This window comes from Littorina saxatilis, linkage group LG2, assembly GCF_037325665.1.
Source record: "Littorina saxatilis isolate snail1 linkage group LG2, US_GU_Lsax_2.0, whole genome shotgun sequence".
Classification (NCBI taxonomy): domain Eukaryota; kingdom Metazoa; phylum Mollusca; class Gastropoda; order Littorinimorpha; family Littorinidae; genus Littorina; species Littorina saxatilis.
The window spans coordinates 35,490,714-35,510,598 of NC_090246.1; the positions used below are offsets into that span (position 1 = coordinate 35,490,714).

The window sequence follows — 19,885 nt, forward strand, 5'->3', positions numbered from 1 at the left end:
AATTTCACTCGTGCAAAAAAAACCATGAGTGTACGTGGGAGTTTCAGCCCACGAACGCAGAAGAAGAAGAAGAAGAAGATAATTTTTGTTTGTTTAATGTTCAACTAAAAAGAAAGAGGCAATTGCTCTGGTGCACATTTTTAACAAGTACATGTACCCATTGTTCATGAGGTATTTGTGCCATTTTGCAGATATTGCAGTAATTGAATGTTTGCCACATGTTACGTCTGTTTACATCAACACATGCACATAAACAAATGTTTTCAAATTTTGAAGTACATATTTTTGTAAGCAATATTTGTTAGTTATGAATATTATGTTATATATTTATATTGTGTCATATGTTTATCAGTGTCTTTATGTTCTTGTATCATTTAACCGTTTATTACAGTGTATGTGTGAAATGAATTCAACACACCCAGTGCTAAGTCGCAGCCTCTAACTCTAAGTAAGAATTTTGACTTCAGAGTAAGCATATTTGTTGCCAGTGTTTGCCATCAGAAGAGATTATACTTAAGGTTACTTGAACATGTATTGAGAAGTAACCAGCATCTAAAGTTTCAAACTGCAATACTGAACTGCAGACCTGCCTGAAGGATAAAGGACCGCTAAGTAATACCAGTTCACAATACCGGTTCACAAAACACCTAGCACGATAACTGAAACTGTATCAAATTTCATGCGCATATCATTTACTTGACTCATAATCATTAGAATTTTGGTCTGTACCTTTATCTATATGCTGCTACAGTTTGTTTTTGATTTTACATGATTTAACAGGTCAGCTGGACGTAAGAGGCGACTAAGGGATTCTGTTTCTCCTTTTAGTTTTACCCTTGTTAAATGTTTCTTGTATAGAATATAGTCAATTTTTGTAAAGATTTTTAGTCAAGCCGTATGTAACTTGTAAGAAATGTTAAGTCCTTTGTACTGGAAACTTGCATTCTCCCAGTAAGGTAATATATTGTACTACGTTGCAAGCCCCTGGAGCAAATTTTTGATTAGTGCTTTTGTGAACAAGAAACAATTGACAAGTGGCTCTATCCCATCTTCCCCCTTTCCCCGTCGCGATATAACCTTGCATGGTTGAAAACGACGTTAAACACCAAATAAAGAAAGAAAGGTCAGCTGGAAAATATCCAAATGATGACTATTATCATTTCCAAGTACAGTAAAACCTCCCACTAACGACCTTGAAAGTGTCCAGAAAAATCGGTCGTAAAAAGGAGGGGTCTTTATTGGGAGTTTGGGAGGTATAATTTTTTTCACAGGGGTGGGAACTGTTGGGCAGTTCAGTCTTGAAAGTTGTGTCCGTTATCCTATTTTTGTTCCCATTTGTTGTGCATATATATGGATAAGCATGATGTACGTGCATACACCAGCGCACAGACGGGCAGACATAACACACACACACACACACACACACACACACACACACACACACACACACACACACACATGCGTGCGCGCGCGCGGTCTCATAGGTTAAACTCAGTGATTGACCCCGGGTAAGAAGGTCAGTGTCTGTAACCTGGGTCAGGAAGAGTTTCCTCTGACATCCAAGGAGACCGTCCCATAGGTAAAACTTGCTTATTGGCAAGTATGGGTCATTGACCCGAGGTCTCAGTTGGTGAGCATACACTCACAGAATACGTACACAGCAATTCATTATTGAGATGTTGTTCTAACTGCCCCTACCCAACCCCTCCCATCTCCTCCCCCTACTTCGAGGGCAGTCCTTCAATTGTGACAGCAACAGGTGAGAAGATGACAGCCGTGGGCCACTGGACTTGCATGCACTACTGACTACAGACTACCACCCCTGACTCTTCATGCGTGACTAATGGCGTGCGTGTTCCGTCTGTGCTGGGTAATTACGAACTTTGACACTCACTGGTTAAAAGGTCAAAGTCGTTATTGACCCTAAGTTGGTAGGTCGGTCGTCGGAAAAAGGGGAGCGTCGTTCTTGGGAGGTTAGTTACAGTATGAAAAGCATCCGTGCCGAGAAATTCAGTCGGCAAAAGGAGGGGGTCGTTCTTGGGAGAGGTCGTTACGGGAGGTTCCACTGTACATGTATACTCAGCCTATGTTGTATGAAACATCATACAGTAAAACGTAAAAAAGTCAGAGCTAGCGGGAACTCTGATTTTGCTGACTTTGAACATTATTAACTTTCATCCCTGAGACGGTTGTGTTCTGGATTCAGCCGATGCACGTGATGTCACATCCTCAAAAGATACTATTGTGGTTGAGACTCGTTCTGTTGTAAGGCACATTTACATGGAGCTGATTTGGCACAAACTTTAACAAAGAAGTTCAGCTGATTAATCTTGTTGCCCTGGTATGTTTACTCTGTTTTAATATATACACAGCACTTTTAATGTAAGTGTGCAGATTTTAATTCTATACTGGTATTTTGCTTCTTGAACAATATTCCAAGCTGTGTCACTTTAATATCTGCTGGTACTTGTACTTACCATAGTGTACCTGTATTTTGTATTGGTTTGACATTTGTGTACAAAATGTTGCAGATAATTTTAGTTTCCATGTCAAGAGATGATGAAATTTTGCCTTGAAATGGTTTTTTTGTGTTTTGTTTTTCTCCAGAGTCCTCTTGTTGATATCCCATGTACAGGAGTATACGTTAATGGTGATAACAAACTGTTTTATGACCATCAAATTTCACGGTCACACCAAGGTTATCCAAACATCAAACATTGTGGACTTAAAAACAACCCCGGCAAGTTATTATACAAATCTGGTTAATCTCTGTGATTTTATGGTTAAACAGAGCAAAAAAGGAGCCTGCTTTGAAGTGTCATTAATGTAGCAAACATTGGATCTAGAAACTAGAGTTTAAAAACCTGGCAAATTTATACATGTAATCCAAATCTGGTTGATGTCTGTTATTTTCAGTCAAACAGAGGTCTTGTGCTAGCCAAAAGGTGCTTTTTGGCTCACGTAAGTGTAGCCTATGCGATGCTAACTTTTGTCTGTCTGTGCGTGCGTGCGTGCGTATGTATGTATGTCTGTGGTAGAAACTTTAACATTTGACTGAACACCGAAATACTAATTTTACCTGGTTATTATCCAAGCAACAGCTTCAAAATATTGAAGCAATGATCAACATTTCGTCGGCACGTATGTAGTTAAAGTGTGTATCCAAAGAAAACGGGTGGTGGGGGGGGGGGGGGGGGGGTAAAAACAGGTGACTGGTTTGTGTCGTGTGTGGTATGTAGACCAGGTCAGGGGTCAAGGTTAGGTAAGATCGTGTGAAGGATTGTGGTATAGATACAGTTATCACCGAGCTGCAGTTCGCCGATTCGGAGAAGACGATTTCACATTGTTCGGTTTTGTAGCTCCAGAAAAATAGATAAAGAAGATACCAAAGGAGATTTCCTACAGGTTAATCTGCACAGCGTGTTTCCCAGTGTTTGCGCGAGGAAGCGCTGTCGAAAGCGCAGTGTTGATCTGGCCATCTGGCAGTCGTGTCCCTGTAAGTAAAGTAGGCTACAGACAGACAGAACTAGATCTAGTGTCTCGCACTCTTGCACCGTGTCACCTATGCTTACTGTGTGTGTGTATGTGTGATGGAGTGATTGAGTTTGTGTTACTGTTTGTCGATTTCTTACGTGAGCCTTGAAGGCTTCGCCTCTTGTTTTTTTAGCTAGACCATGACACTTTGTACATCGTTAGACTTTTATACAACTTCAGAATCGTTGTCACTTCTTTCAGAAGGTCACGTCACACATACAGAATTATCAGTTTGTTATTCCAAGATGTATTAAAGTTTTAAAAAAATACACTTTCTTCGTGTAGACTTTGTCAAGTTTGTCCAGTTCTCTTCTGCTTGCAAAGTTTTGAAGCTTTAAAAAAAATTCTGGATTTTAGAGCATTATTTCTAAATTTTGAATGCTGATTGGTGGATGTTTTTTTTGGGTTTTTTTTGTTGGGGGGGGGGGTGCAGGGGAGAGAGGGAAGAAGAGTGAGAGACTAGCTATTGTACTTTTGGAGGGCTACATATCAATGTACATCCCTAATGTTTCAGTATTCCGCTCTGTTGTTTAGTGAAGTTGAAGGGAAAGAAAACATAAACATTTAATATCTGACCATTAGTTATTACAAGCAAGCGCTTTGTTCCAGAGTTTTACTGTGATGTTTTTGTTCATGATTGTTTGTTTTGATCCCTAACATTTTGTGATTCAGTATATCATTGTTATGTGTGATTTTGACTGAATACGACCCCTTTTGTATGTGTACGGCACATTTGTTGTCACTATGGTGTATTTTGTTGTTTGTTACTTGTAAAGGAAACTTAAATTTGTCCCCTCTTGTACATGTGCGCATCAATGCCTTTTCTGATCATATTATAAAGTTTCAGTGACTTTGGTTAAGATAGTGCATCCGTCCATGGAATTTCATTACACATTTTAGGACAAAAATTAAATCAAATCAGTATAGAATTCAGGAATGACAAATTAACTATGGTTGACTCAGAAACAGATTTAAGTCCAGGTCTTGGAAATATCATTTCATTGACTGTGTCTCAGGCTGGTGGTCTGCATTGTCTAGTCAACTAGAATTGTAGTCTTGACTGCCGCTTGTAAAGAAACCAAAAGAATTTGGTTCAGGGTGTGTGATATTAAGACTGCATCAGCTTTGGAATGTGAGTGAGCCTTGGTAATGGAATTAAATCATGACAAGAAAAATGGTTCAAATTGTTGGGGAATGCTCTCGTTTAACACATTGTTAGTCCTGCACTCAGACACACACACGCACACACACACTAACTGAATCTGGTGCAGGTTGCTAACTTCCGCTGACACTATTAACACTTCTGAACATTGACAAATATGGCTGTGCTTTGGTGTAAATTTACATGAAGGAAATCATCATTTTAACAAAAGTTTGCCATCTTAGTTTGGAGAGACTGCTACAAAATTTTGTTTGATTATCATTCCAGAGTGGCACACGTTGCACTTTCCAAATTTTGAAGTGCAAATGTTGTGTGCGATGCTCTTAATTCATGATTGCTATTCTGGCCGTCTCCATCTTCAGCTATTCATTGTTAATTTACTTTTGATAAATATATTTCTGTTTACGCATATTGAAGTTACAAAGGGACATTTAAATTGGAGTTGTATTTGAACTGACTCTATTTCTTGCTGCTGTTCTACTTGTGTTGAAGAAGATGCTCCTGTATAGCAGGAGTTGGTCATTATTATGGACAGGGGTTCTCTATATTATTCTGCAGATGCAATATTGGGGGAAATGGCAAGTTGACTAAATGTACATGATGAAAATGGTTTTGTGACGCGCATATTCAGAGGTTATTGAATTGTTAAAAGAAGTTAACTTTGAATGAAATAATAAAGGCAAAGAAAGAATAAAACATGAAAAGTGTCTGTTATGTGTGTTTTGTATGGGTGGTGTGCTTCTGTCACAAGCTTACATGCTGCGGAAGTTGAGCTTTTATATTTGTAGTAGTAGTGGTTGGGGACCATATTGGTATCCATAAGCCTCACGGCTTTTTTCTCCCCCCGCGGGTTAGGGGGAAAAATTTACCCGATGCTCCCCAGCATGTCATAAGAGGCGACTAACGGATTCTGTTTCTCCTTTTACCCTTGTTAAGTGTTTCTTGTCAATGTTTGTAAAGATTTTAGTCAAGCAGTATGTAAGAAATGTTAAGTCCTTTGTACTGGAAACTTGCATTCTCCCAGTAAGGTCATATATTGTACTACGTTGCTCCATCTGAGTGATCGACAAGAAGAAGAAGTACTACATTGCAAGCCCCTGTAGCAATTTTTTTATTAGTGCTTTTGTGAACAAGAAACAATTAACAAGTGGCTCTATCCCATCTCCCCCCTTTCCCCATCGCGATATAACCTTGAACGGTTGAAAACGACGTTAAACACCAAATAAAGAAAGAACAGCTTTTTTCGCGTCCCATCTCTTTATCAAGTTTGTTGCAGGTCAATCATATTAACATGCTCAAAGTCGTATTTACTCAATATCAATTATCGTACAAATAAAGTGACTCGGTCATAAGTTGTATGTCCAGCAGATTTTTGAAAGTGTTAATGGTTTGTGCAATTTTAACAACATCAGACAGTGTGTTCCATGATGGTGCAACTCTGTCAGAAAAGGAATGTTTCCGGATATTAGTTTTACTAAATTCAATAAAGATTTTGCTCGTATTTTTTCTCGTTACATCAGTGGTAGACTTCTTGAAAAAGACTCGAATTTGACATTATCAATACCCTAAAAGATTTTATAGGTCTGCATCAGGTCGCCTCTGAGTCTTCTCGATTTAAGGGTCGGGAGATTGAGTACCCGTAGTCTTTCAACGTATGTCATGTTTTTCAAGGCCTTAACCAGTTTTGTCGCTCTCCTTTGCACCCTTTCAAGGGCGGCTGATTGACGCTTTGGATACGGATGCCAGATTAAACGTTGGCATATCCTAAATGTGGTCTAACCAATGCTTTATACAATTTTGTAAATGTGTCATTGTCAAGATAGGAAAGTGTTCTCTTTATTATGCCAAGCATTTTATTCGCTTTATTTATTATGTTTTGAATATGTTTGTCAAAACTCAGGTGATCGTCAAATGTTACACCCAAATCTTTTTCCTCCTCGCACTTCATAACTGTTTTCTTTACATCATTCACCATCATTGAATAATCATGTCTAATATATTGTTTTCTCGTACAAAAAAAAAGGAATGAAAACTTTCAATGATGCATTTTTCTTCTCCTCTGTTGGTTTAAACAGTATTTTATTCTCTCTCTCTCTCTCTCTCTCTCACACACATACACACACACACACACACACAGAGAAAACTGCACACATAAATAAAAGCTGATTACATAGGCATACACACTGACTTAAACATGCAGTTCAAAGAGTTTGTGTTCCTCCGAAAACGGCGTATGGCTGCCTAAATGGCGGGGTAAAAAAACGGTCATATACGTAAAATTCAATAACCAAACTCAAGAAGCGACTGTCTCTCTAGAACCTCAATCTCTTAAAAACTGGACTCCCAAAAAATTTAGATCACTACTTACCAAACAAAAAGCAAGTACTCCTTGCTCAATACATTTTTGGATGAATAAATATAACTATAAAATAGAAAGAAATCATTGGATGATAGCAAACAACTGCACCAAGGAAGAGCGACTAAGGCTACTTCACTGGAAGATATTGCATAATATCTACCCCACTAATATCTTACTACACAAAATGAAGAAACGTGAAAGCAATCGCTCTAGTCTGTGTGGAGATATTGATTTCATTGAACATTTTTTCTTTAAATGCCCAAGAATATCACTTTTTTGGAAGAACGTAGAAAAGCAAATTTATATAAAAACAGGTTCACAGATAAAATTAAAAGAAACTGTCGTTTTATTTGGTTTCCAACCGAACAAGCAACAGGACCAAACTATAAGAAATATTAACTTTATTCTGCTTGTAGCAAAAATGTCAATAAGTATATACAAATACGGAGAAGGCTTTGACCCAAATTGTATATTTGAAAGAGAGCTCTCCATTCGGCTTTTTGACTGAGAAACCCAGTACTATCATGCTATTGTAAATGAATTGTTGCAAATGTCAATGTATACTGAAAGGCATAAATTCTGCAAATAGTGCATTGAACGATTTTAGTTGACATCTTGAGTGTCGGAGCAAATGTTTCACGCTGTCAGCGTGCGCTTTGCAGTATAGCTGATCCAGCCACAGCTCACTGTGCTAATAAAGACAATGGGCTGAACGGGAGACAATAACGTAAAAAAGATAGTGTATGGCCCTATAAAATGCAACAGGCTGTTTGGCTGTATCAGATATCGCAATCATGCCACGACTTGATGAAGGAGAGAGACAGCAAGCGATTGGGATGCTTAGAGCTGGCCAAAGCATTGAACGTGATGAACACTGAACGTTTTACAAAATCATTGCGCTTGGACTCAGTCACTTTTTTTGAAAAATTGTCATTTCATGATGTTCTATTCAAAATCAATAAAGCGAAGGTTTATAAACACTAAAATGGCCAATAAATAAAATATTCAAACATTGAAAACATTCACCACTGAGTTGATTTTTTGTGATTTTTAAAAGTTCAGTTTGCGGAATTTATGCCTCTCGGTATATTAACTAAGGTGAACCAATGATGAAAACAATTATGACGAACAGCAAAATATATCATTATTGAGTCACTTGAGAAAAAGTGACTCTATGTAATCGGTCAGTGTTAGTCTGTCCGGCCGGCCGTCCGGCCGGCCGTCCGTAGACACCACCTGGCACCTTAACGTTGGACTTTTCTCGGAAACTATCAAAGCGATCGGGCTCATATTTTGTTTAGTCGTGACCTCCAATGACCTCTACACTTTAACGATGGTTTCGTTGACCTTTGACCTTTTTCAAGGTCACAGGTCAGCGTCAAAGGAAAAATTAGACATTTTATATCTTTGACAAAGTTCATCGGATGTGATTGAAACTTTGTAGGATTATTCTTTACATCAAAGTATTTACATCTGTAGCCTTTTACGAACGTTATCAGAAAAACAAGGGAGATAACTAGCCTTTTCTGTTCGGCAACACACAACTTAACGTTGGGCTTTTCTCGGAAACTATAAAAGTGACCGGGCTCAAATTTTATGTGAACGTGACTCATTGTGTTGTGAATAGCAATTTCTTCCTGTCCATCTGATGCCTCATATAATATTCAGAACTGCGAAAGTGACTCGATCGAGCGTTTGCTCTTCTTGTTATTAATTCATTTAAACACAACCATAGTAATAGAGAGAGAGAGAGAGAGAGAGTGAGGGAGGGAGAGTGAGGGAGGGAGAGAGAGAGAGGGAGAGAGAGAGAGAGAGAGAGATTGAGAGAGGAAGAGAGAGAGAGAGGGGGAGAGGGGAGGGTGCGAGAGAGAGAGAGGTAGAGAAAGAGCGGAGGGAGGGGTGGGGGAGAGAGAGCGAGAAAGAGAGATTTTCGAAGATTGTCCATGTTAAACCAAAGAATGATATTATTGCTATTTATAACCCTATCTGTTTATGTTTAAACTGTTCAGCATCGCTCACAGTATCAGAGAGAGAGAGAGAGAGAGAATGGTAGGGTTTATGTTTAAACTGTTCAGCATCGCTCACAGTATCAGAGAGAGAGAGAGAGAGTGGCAGGGAGGGTGAGAGAGACAGAGAAGGGGAGAGGGGGAGAGAGAGAGAGAGGACGATTAAAGATAGAGAGAGGGAGAGAGGGGAGGGAGGGAGGGAGAGGATGGGGAGAGAGAGGATAGAGAAAGAGAGAAAGTGTGCAAATGCCTGTTCACGGAGAGAATTATAGCTAAATTATAATTGATTGAAAATATTGTACATTTTCAAAAAACCGTAAAATTCCACTCGTGCAAAAAAACCAGGAGTGTACGTGGGAGTTTCAGCCCACGAACGAAGAAGAAGAAAAGAGTTTGTGTGTGAGAGGGAGAGAGAGAGATGGAGCTATACTTTTCAACAAAACACACATACACTGAAGAGCATACAGATGCATTTATGTGTACACACACACACACACACACACACACACACTCACTCTCTCTCCTCTATTACTAATGAACAAAATCATTCATATTGCACTTATATTTAATTGGTCAGATAATATTGTGGTGATAATGAAGGCTCTTACATAAAAAAAACTTAGCAAGATGGAAAAAAAGTTAGTTACACAGTCACAGGTGTGTATAATATGTCAATGATCCTGTAAAGTGTCTCAGCTGAAAGGGCAGTGCATCACATACATGTGCCACTGGTTGCAATATGTTGCGACATTGAACAATAGGCAAAACAACACACACACACACACACACACACACACACACACACACACACACACACAACACACACACCAACAACAACAACAAAACAACAACAAACAACAACAACATCACAAACAATTAACAGCGAACAATTTTAAAAAAAATTGAACAAAGTTTAACTACATATATGAATAACAACCGATGGTTTATATCAAGGTGCCTGTACTGCATGTAATGAATACAGCCTTACACGCAACGTAATATATGTATATATGAATTTATGATTGTTGTATGTTGTAATTCTCTGCAATAAAATAACATCTCGATCTTTGTGTGCATGTGACATGTGTGTTTTCCTGTGAGCTTGAATCACTAAAACACCGTATAACACCTTTTAAAGAGGTGACAGTACTGCCCGACACAATTATTTATTCTGTTTCCACCTTTTCTGTATTCGCATCATTTATGACCGCACCCCTCCCTCTTAGTAAACCGACCAACATTGTGCCCCGCCCCCCTCGAATGATGTTTCTGCTGTCATCCTCATGCCGGAAGTGTTTACCTCTGACGTCATAGGCGGGGTAAGGCGACCAAAATGGCGGACATTCTCATGTGTTGTTGTATGAACGATCATGACAAACAACAACGGTACAAGAGTAAAGAGATCGATAAAGGATTGATGAAGGAACGGTTGACATTCAGGAGAACTGTTAGAATTTTACTTCTCGGTGCTGGTGAGAGTGGGAAAAGTACTTTCCTAAAACAAATGAAGATCATCCACGGGCAAGACTTCAGTGAAGGGGCTATGCAGGAGTACAGAACTGTCGTATACAACAACCTCGTCAAAGGAATGCGGGTCTTGATAGACGCAAGACAGAAGCTCCGAATTCCATGGGGGGATGAAGCAAGTGAAAAAGATGCTCATTATGTTTTTGCATTTGATGGGAGCACAAAGCTTGACGAACGAGTGTTCGCTCTGTACTTGGAGCCGATCAGAAGGTTGTGGAGAGATTCAGGAATTCGGGAAGCATTTGACAGGAGGAGGGAGTTTCAGCTTGTGAGTATATCATGGCTCATTACTACAAATAAAAATCGTTTTGAAAATAATGACAATATTCCTTAAAATGGTTTTCATATTAATTATTATCTGTACTTCATTTCCAAAGCTGGTGGTCAAGTGAACTAGTTTTAGAAGCTGGCTAATTCAGTAATTGGTAACATCATTGTCAATATATATATTGCACAACAGTAACATGCGTTTTCTTTTAAATGAAATTCGTACACACAAAAAGTGATGTATTAAGACGCTGATTGAGAACAATCTTGTGTCAGATGATAACGTGAGGCTGGCGGTTAGTATTAAGCCTATTTATTAATTTGTTTTCTTTTTTACATTTAGTCAAATTTTGACTCAATGTTTTAACATAGAGGGGGAATTGAGACGAAGGTCGTGGTGTATGTGTGTGTCTGTGCATGTGTGTGTGTGTGTGTAGAGTGATTGGACCGATCTTTATGAAATTTTACATGAGAGTTCCTGGGTATAAAATCACCAGACGTTTTTTTCATTTTTGGCTCACGTAAGTGTAGCCTATGCGATGCTAACTTTTGTCTGTCTGTGCGTGCATGCGTATGTATGTATGTATGTCTGTGGTAGAAACTTTAACATTTGACTGAACACCGAAATACTAATTTTACCTGGTTATTATTCAAGCAACTGAACAGCTTCAAAGTATTGAAGCAATGATCAACATTGTGTCGGCACGTATGTAGAACAAGTGTGTATCCAAAGAAAACGGGTGGTGGGGGGTTTTGGGGGGGTAAAATCAGCTGACTGGTTTGTGTCGTGTGTGGTATGTAGACCAGGTCAGGGGTCAAGGTTAGGTCAGATCACGTGAAGGATTGTGGTATAGATACAGTTATCACCGAGCTGCAGTTCGCTGATTCGGAGAAGACGATTTCACATTGTTCGGTTTTGTAGCTCCAGAAAAATAGATAAAGAAGATACCAAAGGAGATTTCCTACAGGTTAATCTGCACAGCGTTTTTCCAGTGTTTGCGCGAGGAAGCGCTGTCAAATGCGCAGTGTCGATCTGGCCATCTGGCAGTCGTGTCCCCGTAAGTAGGCTACAGACAGACAGATCTAGATCTAGTGTCTCGCACTCTTGCACTGTGTCACCTATGCTTACTGTGTGTGTGTATGTGTGACGGAGTGATTGAGTTTGTGTTACTGTTTGTCGATTTCTTACGTGAGCCTTGAAGGCTTCGCCTCTTGTTTCAATAAATGTCTTTTATGACGTCATATCCGGCTTTTTGTAAAAGTTGAGGCGGCACTGTCACACTTTCATTTTTCAATCAAATTGATTGAAATTTTGGCCAAGCAATCTTTGACGAAGGCCGGACTTCGGTATTGCATTTCAGCATGGAGGCTTAAAAATTAATTAATGACTTTGGTCATTAAAAATCTGAAAATTGCAATTAAAATTATTTTTTTATAAAACGATCCAAAATTACTTTTATTTTTTTCTTCATCATGTTCTGATTCCAAAAACATATAAATATGTTATATTCGGATTAAAAACAAGCTCTGAAAATTAAGAATCAAAATTATGATTAAAATTAAATTTCCAAAATTGTTTTAAAAACAATTCCATCTTATTTCTTGTCGGTTCCTGATTCCAAAAACATATAGATATGATATGTTTGAATTAAAAACACGCTCAGAAAGTTAAAACGAAGAGAGGTACAGTGAAGCGTGCTATGCCGCAGAGCGCAACCGCTACCGCGCTGAACAGGCTCGTCACTTTCACTGCCTTTTGCACTAGCGGCGGACTACGGTAATTGTGAAAAAATGCAGTGCGTTCAGTTTCATTCTGTGAGTTCCACAGCTTCACTAAATGTAGTAATTTCGCCTTACGCGACTTGTTTTTCTTTTCATACACCCATGGGGTTCCTTGAAAATAAAATTTGACTTGACTTGACTTGTATACTTAGTAGTAGTAGTAAGGGTTACTCTCTGGTTCTTTCTTTCAATGTTTGTGAATTTGACCTACTACTATTAGCTGTCTCAGTGTCTACAGGTTTGTCTAGCTGTCTCTCTCTCTTTTAGTACTGTATCAGAACACATACTGTACAGTGTACGCACACACACACACACACACACACACACACACACACACACACACACACACACACACACACACACACACACACACACACACACACACACACACAGAGTTTCCTCAAAGGTGATATGTATCCAAGTTCTTTATGCCTTGCAATTAAATCTCTCTAAAGTCTAATCTCTCAGTCATGATATTGAATGAAACATTTGAGTAAATGCAAGTGAGGGGGGGGGGGGGGGAGGCAATAAATGTAATACTGATATTAAAACAAAAAATAAAACTTAATGAAAACATAATAAATGGTTTCCATAGTGAAACTGTTTTGTTCACTAGTCTTTTGTTTTAACAGTTTTTACTTTTAGACTGGTTATAAGACATCAGATCATTTATTGTCTATACAATTAATTACAATGGATGGAAAAATGTGGTTCATCTGCTCTTAAAACAACAACCTTAAAAAAAACTTTAAAAAGAAAACACACAAAACTGTTAAACACAAAACTGTCTTACTGTAATGTGCAATTTAATGCAGCCGCTCAGAAAGTTATAACGAAGAGAGGTACAGAAAAGCGTGCTATGCAGCACATCGCAACCACTTCCGTGCTAAACAAGGCTCGTCAATTTCACTGCCTTCTACGGACTACGGTCTTTGTGAAAAAATGCTGTGAGTTCTACAGCTTGACTAAACGTAGTAATTTCGCCTTACGCGACTTGTTTTTAAGTCAAATTGATTCTAAAGGGGCTTTTGTGTTTTACTTTTACATTACAAAACAATCCAGCAAAACTTTGAGGTGTTTACTTTTTTCGCCACCTTGTTTAAGAAAAAAATATCTGGTTTATATTGCAAACTACACACAAGCACCTGAGAAATGTCAGCCCCTGAATTAAAACCACGGAGGAAGTGGCAGTAATCCTCGTAAAACATCTGCCAGTTGGAGTCCAGCAGGGCTGTTAAGTCTGACTCTGAGCATAGTGTAGCCTCCTCTGCCAGCATGGCGCCCCAGATAATCTGTTTAAAAGGTCTGCAGTGATAAGGGAATTTTTTGGTAGCTATGATAATCACTGTTTAACTTGCTGCTGCAGCATAATCAGGGCTGCTGAGACTCTATCGTTTCAAGGCTTGGCTAAAGCTGGAGCCTGCTCTCTCCTTTTAGTTTTAGAGCACCTTCTTTTTTTTTCCTTTTTCACTGAGCTGCGCTTTACAGCATAGACATGGTTTTGAGCGGAAACTGTTATTTTTTACTCTCAGCACGTTGTGCATGAGGCATTTTGTAGAGATTGTCTGCTTGCAGATTGGGTAGGCCTGCAAAAATGGCATACTCATTTAACTCAACTGAGAGTGAGACTGAAATATGAGTGAACATTTTGGCACTTATTCAGTTAATTGTCTTGTTTTCTATCCTCATTTTTATGTCCTCTTTGTTGAACCAGTGTGTGTTCTCTGGGTGCTCTGGCACAAAATAACATGTCTTACAATTAGACCAGATAATGTTTTCACAGAACTGTACACGGGCCTGCGGCAGTACTTATTAAAGAAGACTCAACCAGTGAAGCAGTACATCCCCAGTTAGAGTAGACCCTTTGACACCATGAATGCAGAAACATTGGCTAAGTGATTTTCATATTACGTTGCAGATAGATGTTTGTATTTTGTGTCTGAATGGTGAATTATGCCTCTCAGTGCTGCAGTGAAGGAGAGCAAGTCAAACAAGTCGCGTAAGGCGAAATAACTACATTTAGTCAAGCTGTGGAACCCACAGAATGAAACTGAACGTAGTCCGCCGCTAGTGCAAAAGGCAGTGAAAGTGATGAGCCTGTTAACCCTAACCCTTACCCTAACCCTAACCCATGGTTCGTTCGGGCAAAGGGTCGCATTTTTTAAGTCCAAGATTGGCGCATGCGCATTGGCCGCATTGAGAGGGATTGTTCAGCAGAGGTTTCAGTTCGCGACACCGCCTCTCTTTATTGTACTGGAATGGTAGTGACTATTGCTAACTTAACTTTACTGTCTTTTTCAGGGCGACTCTTTACCTTACTTCATTTCCCAGCTGGACAGAATATCCGAATGGGTACGTATCTTTTTGTTTCTGAACCTCCTCAGTGTTATGTTTTTTAGTGCTGTTAAATGTATTGTGTGTGTGTGTGTGTGTGTGTGTGTGTGTGTGTGTGTGTGTGTGTGTGTGTGTGTGTGAGAGAGAGAGAGAGAGAGGGAGACAGAAAGACAGAAAAACAAGTGAGTGAGTGTTGATGTGTTTACTTTACTTTTACTTTTAGATCTATGGCGTCTATGCTAAGGAAGGGAACGGATAGCCTTATTGTTCTATAAAAAGAGAGGCAAGCTGAAAATGTATTGTGGTAATTTAGGCGTACTCACCTTACAAAATTATATCCACAGGTGAGAAGCCAAAGAACAATTAACTTATTTAGACTACATCTTGTACACGTGTATGCATCACCTAACGGCGTGTGTGGGTGCATTTTAATTAGCTAATTTTGACTGTTTCGATCCGTGTTCTTTGCTCAATGGCAGTATGAATCACTGCACTGGAGTGTACTGTGTAGTTCCATCTGGTTAATTAATGCTGTTGTTACTGATTCCACTTGATGTTATTAACCTTCAGGCTGATGTTTAGGGTTTTACATTTGTTTAACCCTTGTGCAGCTAATGTAAACTTTGAGATAGATGGCTCTGTTCACAGTATTTTCTGCAGAAAAGAAGAGTAACAAAACTGGAATTTAGTGTTTCTTTCCTCAAATGTAAAGCTTACATGCAAAATCCTGGGTGTTGGTTTAGGGTGTGGGGATGCAATCTTCCTTCCACAAGCCCAAAAATGCACACATCACTTTCATTTCTTCCACTGTTTCTCATTTCTTCTCTTCACAAATTCGTTAACACTGATAATATTGCAAACGGCATCCAAGTCGACAGTACTGTTTCCATGTCTATGTGAGTTTATCTGCCATTGGAAAGTGCCATGCTCATGAGGCCTGTGAGTCTGAAATAATAGAACAGCGTTATGTACAGAGATAACAAAGGGAGCTGAAAGGACAAACTATTTGCGCATGTAGACACAGAAAGACGTCATGAAGAATTTGATGCTTCAAAAGATACAGACTGTGATGTCATTCACAAATAATGAGACGTCATTCATAGTTGTTTGGTCACTTCCGTCAAAGAAGTAGATCTCCCCACAAGCTTGGTTGTTGTGGTTAGCCTTGTCAAAGTGGGAGTACACAAAACGTTGTTCTCTCCTGTGTTGAACTTGAAGCTGTGAGACATACATTGTAACTGCAATTCAGACTTGTTTGTGGGACAGAGTTTTCGTCCACACTAGATTAGCTGATGTCTAACTCAGCCTGGCAGCTCGGTTAGACAATCAACGTAATCTCATGTGGCTGAATAGCAGGCATTATTATGGTCGAACCTGTCAATAACAAACACCGAAGGGACTGACCAAAAGTGTTTGTTGTAGACGCGTGGTTGCTATGGAGAGGGGGGTTATTTATGAAAAAAAGCATTGGGGGTCGTTTAGGGTGGTCGATATGAAGAGTCGGTCACCGGGTGAGGTTGGACTGTATTATATTTATAGTATTGTAGTTTAGTGGTCTTCAAATGTTCACCTGTTGCGGTATGTTGCAGAGCTACATGCCGTCAAAGCAAGACATCCTCCACGCCCGCAAGGCCACCAAGGGGATTTCAGAGCACAACATCCTGATCAAGGGCATACCCTTCCTCTTCATCGATGTGGGTGGCCAGCGCTCCCAGAGACAGAAGTGGTACCAGTGTTTCGTTGGCATCACCTCCATCCTCTTCTTGGCCGCCTCGTCAGAGTTCGACCAGGTCCTCATGGAGGATCGGAAGACAAACCGGCTGCAGGAGTCGTGCGACATTTTTGAGACAATCATCAACAACAAGTCATTCAGCAATGTGTCCGTCATTCTCTTCCTCAACAAGATGGACCTGCTGGAGCAGAAGATCAAGCACGTCAGCATAGCAGACTATTTTGAAGAGTTTCAAGGTAACCCCTGGGACATTGACGATGTCAAGGCCTTCGAGTTGCACATGTTCGACTCCCGGCGGCGCGAGCGCAACAAGCCACTGTTCCACCACTTCACCACGGCGGTGGACACGGAAAACATCAAGCACGTGTTTCAGGATGTGAAGGACACTATCTTGCACGACAACCTCCGTTCCTTGATGCTGCAGTAGTAGTGCCATTTGTGTGTTGAAAGCGAAACGCTTTCTTTCTCCTTGCCTGCAACTTGCTCAGCAGTCACTATTTGAGCACTGCAATCTGTGAAGTAGATGAGTTGATGATAAGAAATAGACCTGCACTGTTTTGCTCTGCGTTCTGTGAAGACGGGAGTCGTTTGATGGTGTGAAGTGAAACCGCACTGACTGCTTGCTGTGCAACCTATGAAGAAGAGAGTCTATGGTGTTGAAAACTAGGCGTTTCTCTCAGATTCTGTGTGTATTTTGGTGTTTTTTTATTCAAGTTTTTTTTCTTTCTTTCTGTCACTGATTCATGATGACCAAACATGAGACCTTATTGTTTTTTTTTAACAAGACACCAACTGCAAAGTGGTTTTTTAAATGAAAAGTGTTGTCAACAATTTCAATTTATGTGTGTTTTGGGAAAGTCTAGGTAAGGTGTTTTACCTTTGAAAAGGTATCCAAGAGTGTTACTGTTAGAAGTTGGAGATTTTGGCAGGTGAATGCTTTCCGTTTACAAGTAAACTTTCTTTAACCTTCTAGTATGTTTTAAAGTGGACCACAGAAATAAAGAATTAGACTTAGAGCAGAAAAGTGTTGATTTTAAAGACAAATATTTAAAATCTTCCTTTTGCGTTTATTTTATATGAAAACTTATTTTCATTTGTTTGTCAGGGATCCCTTTTAGTTTTAAAGATAAGTGTCTTCTTGCCTCTTACCTTCTTTTTTGTTTTGTCGGAAATATGAATATTTCTGGTGTGTGGTGGAATTTGGTGTTGAGATAGCCTGAAGGATAACTGTAAGATTTGTTATTTTAATTTTTATGCTCTTTTAAAAAAAAGAGATTATGATATTGCAATGCAACCATATGCTGGCATTTAATTAGTAAATTGTTTGTGTGCAGTGCTAGTGTGAACAACTGGTCATGTATCTTTCATGACAGTGATGACTCTTTCTTCAGTATCTGTGCGTGAACGCAGCTATACTTAAACTTTGTGTCTTGTATTGTATGTGTGTGTTTGTGTGCGCGCTTGTGTGTGTGCAAAAGAGAGGGATGAAACTATTTTCTTTAACTCATTCGAGGCGCGTCGGAACTGGAATTCCGACATCTGTGTTTAGCGTTGGCTGCGTGCCGGCACTTGAGTTCCGACGGATATCACGAATTTTTAACGGTGTAAACGGTCCTGCTGACCAAGGGAAACAACCCCTGCAATGAACTTCTATCTGTCTACAGTGGTACCATTCACTGTAAACAGTTCCTTCCCTTAAATTGTTGGGATTAATAAAAATTTTGTTGACGGTGTGCGACCCACGTGTTTTGACTTTTCCAAGATGGCGGATCGTTCTGCTGAGACGTAGTAACTTGAAAAGAGTGCTAGAACGTGTTATTCAGTACGGTTCTGATCTTGACCTCAGTGATGATGATAGTGGAGATGATATTTTAGATTCTGGTGACGATTTTGTGCCAATGGACGATCATTTGGGTGATGATTCGGGCAATGCAAGTGTCGATCATGACATTGTGTATGATGAACCCATGACGTAGAAAGTTTTTTTGTTTTGCTTCAAATTGGATATTTTGCGTGGATATGAAGACAACAAAAGGTATGTACTTTCAAATGTTTCATATATTTTCTAAAAGAGTAAGTTTCAAACTTTGCAAAAACATAAGGTATGTAAGGTTATCTTGTGTTGTTGATTTTTAATATTTTTTTCAAAATGGCTCTAAATCGCGCGTTGGCAGGGAACACAGGGGAAATTTAGCTGCGCCTCGAATGAGTTAAGCTCTTATTATCAACCATCACAAGATGTCACTGTCAGCCTGTTTAGTTCAACTGATTTGAGTGATGCAAGGTGCTGTGTATTTCAGATACACCCAAACACCACCCCACCAAATCCCTCTTGATGTTTTTTTTACTTATTTACTATTCTTCTTGGACTGAAAGTGTTACTTATCTTTTTCTTTATGCATGTAGTACATGTATTGGTTTTCAGGTCTCAATCTTTTAGCATAATTCTGACTTTTGGATTAATGTAATCCTAATATTCACAGAAGTTTACATATATATGACTGATTTGTTGCTTTTCTCAAGCTTGCTGATGTTCAGTCAATATGTGGCAAAGAAAATATGCTCACATGATTGAAGGAAAAATGGTGACAGCCTAGTATCTGCGCATCAAGCATGAAAGACCTTTAGAGAGAAAAAACACAAGAAAAGATGGTATGAAACTGCTGTTGCTGCTGATTTGTTTTATGTTATTATGTTACTTATATAAATATGTGTCTACCATTCAGTTTTCTAGTTTTAGACTTGATTTTAAAAGTTGGTCCTTCGTTTACAAAATGATCGTCGCTGATTTTTTCCTATTATATTAGATTCCAGGGGTAGCAAATAGGAGTGAAAACTGTGAACAGCTTTTAACTTCCTTCTTGATAACATCTAGGGATGAAGGACCAGTATCCGCATTATACATTTATCTAATACTGATAGTGAAAGCTGTTTTCCAGGATAATGCATTTTTTGCTGAAGCCCCCCCTCCCCCCCCCCCCCCCCCCCCCCCATTGATGTCAGCATTTGGACATATAATTATTTCATCAAACAATGGACACATATATTTAAATTGATGCATTACCGTACATGAAATCATTGCAGTATAAAACCTTTTCCTGTTCAAAGTAACTGATTTATAGTTTTTAAATATTTTGAGTGTGTTACTTAAATGCTCCTTTATTTATTTATTCACAATGTTT

The 19,885-nt window shown here is 39.2% G+C and overlaps 1 protein-coding gene across 1 annotated transcript; it reads left to right on the forward strand.

Annotated features, from left to right (window-relative positions):
• The first annotated feature begins 10,349 nt into the window (after nucleotides 1-10,349).
• LOC138958856 (guanine nucleotide-binding protein subunit alpha-13-like) lies at nucleotides 10,350-18,200 on the forward strand. Its single transcript, XM_070330158.1, has 3 exons — nucleotides 10,350-10,856; nucleotides 14,939-14,989; nucleotides 16,561-18,200. Exons 1-3 carry the CDS (start codon nucleotides 10,395-10,397, stop codon nucleotides 17,128-17,130), a joined length of 1,083 nt encoding a protein of 360 aa, XP_070186259.1. The 5' UTR covers nucleotides 10,350-10,394; the 3' UTR covers nucleotides 17,131-18,200.
• Nucleotides 18,201-19,885: the final 1,685 nt, after the last annotated feature.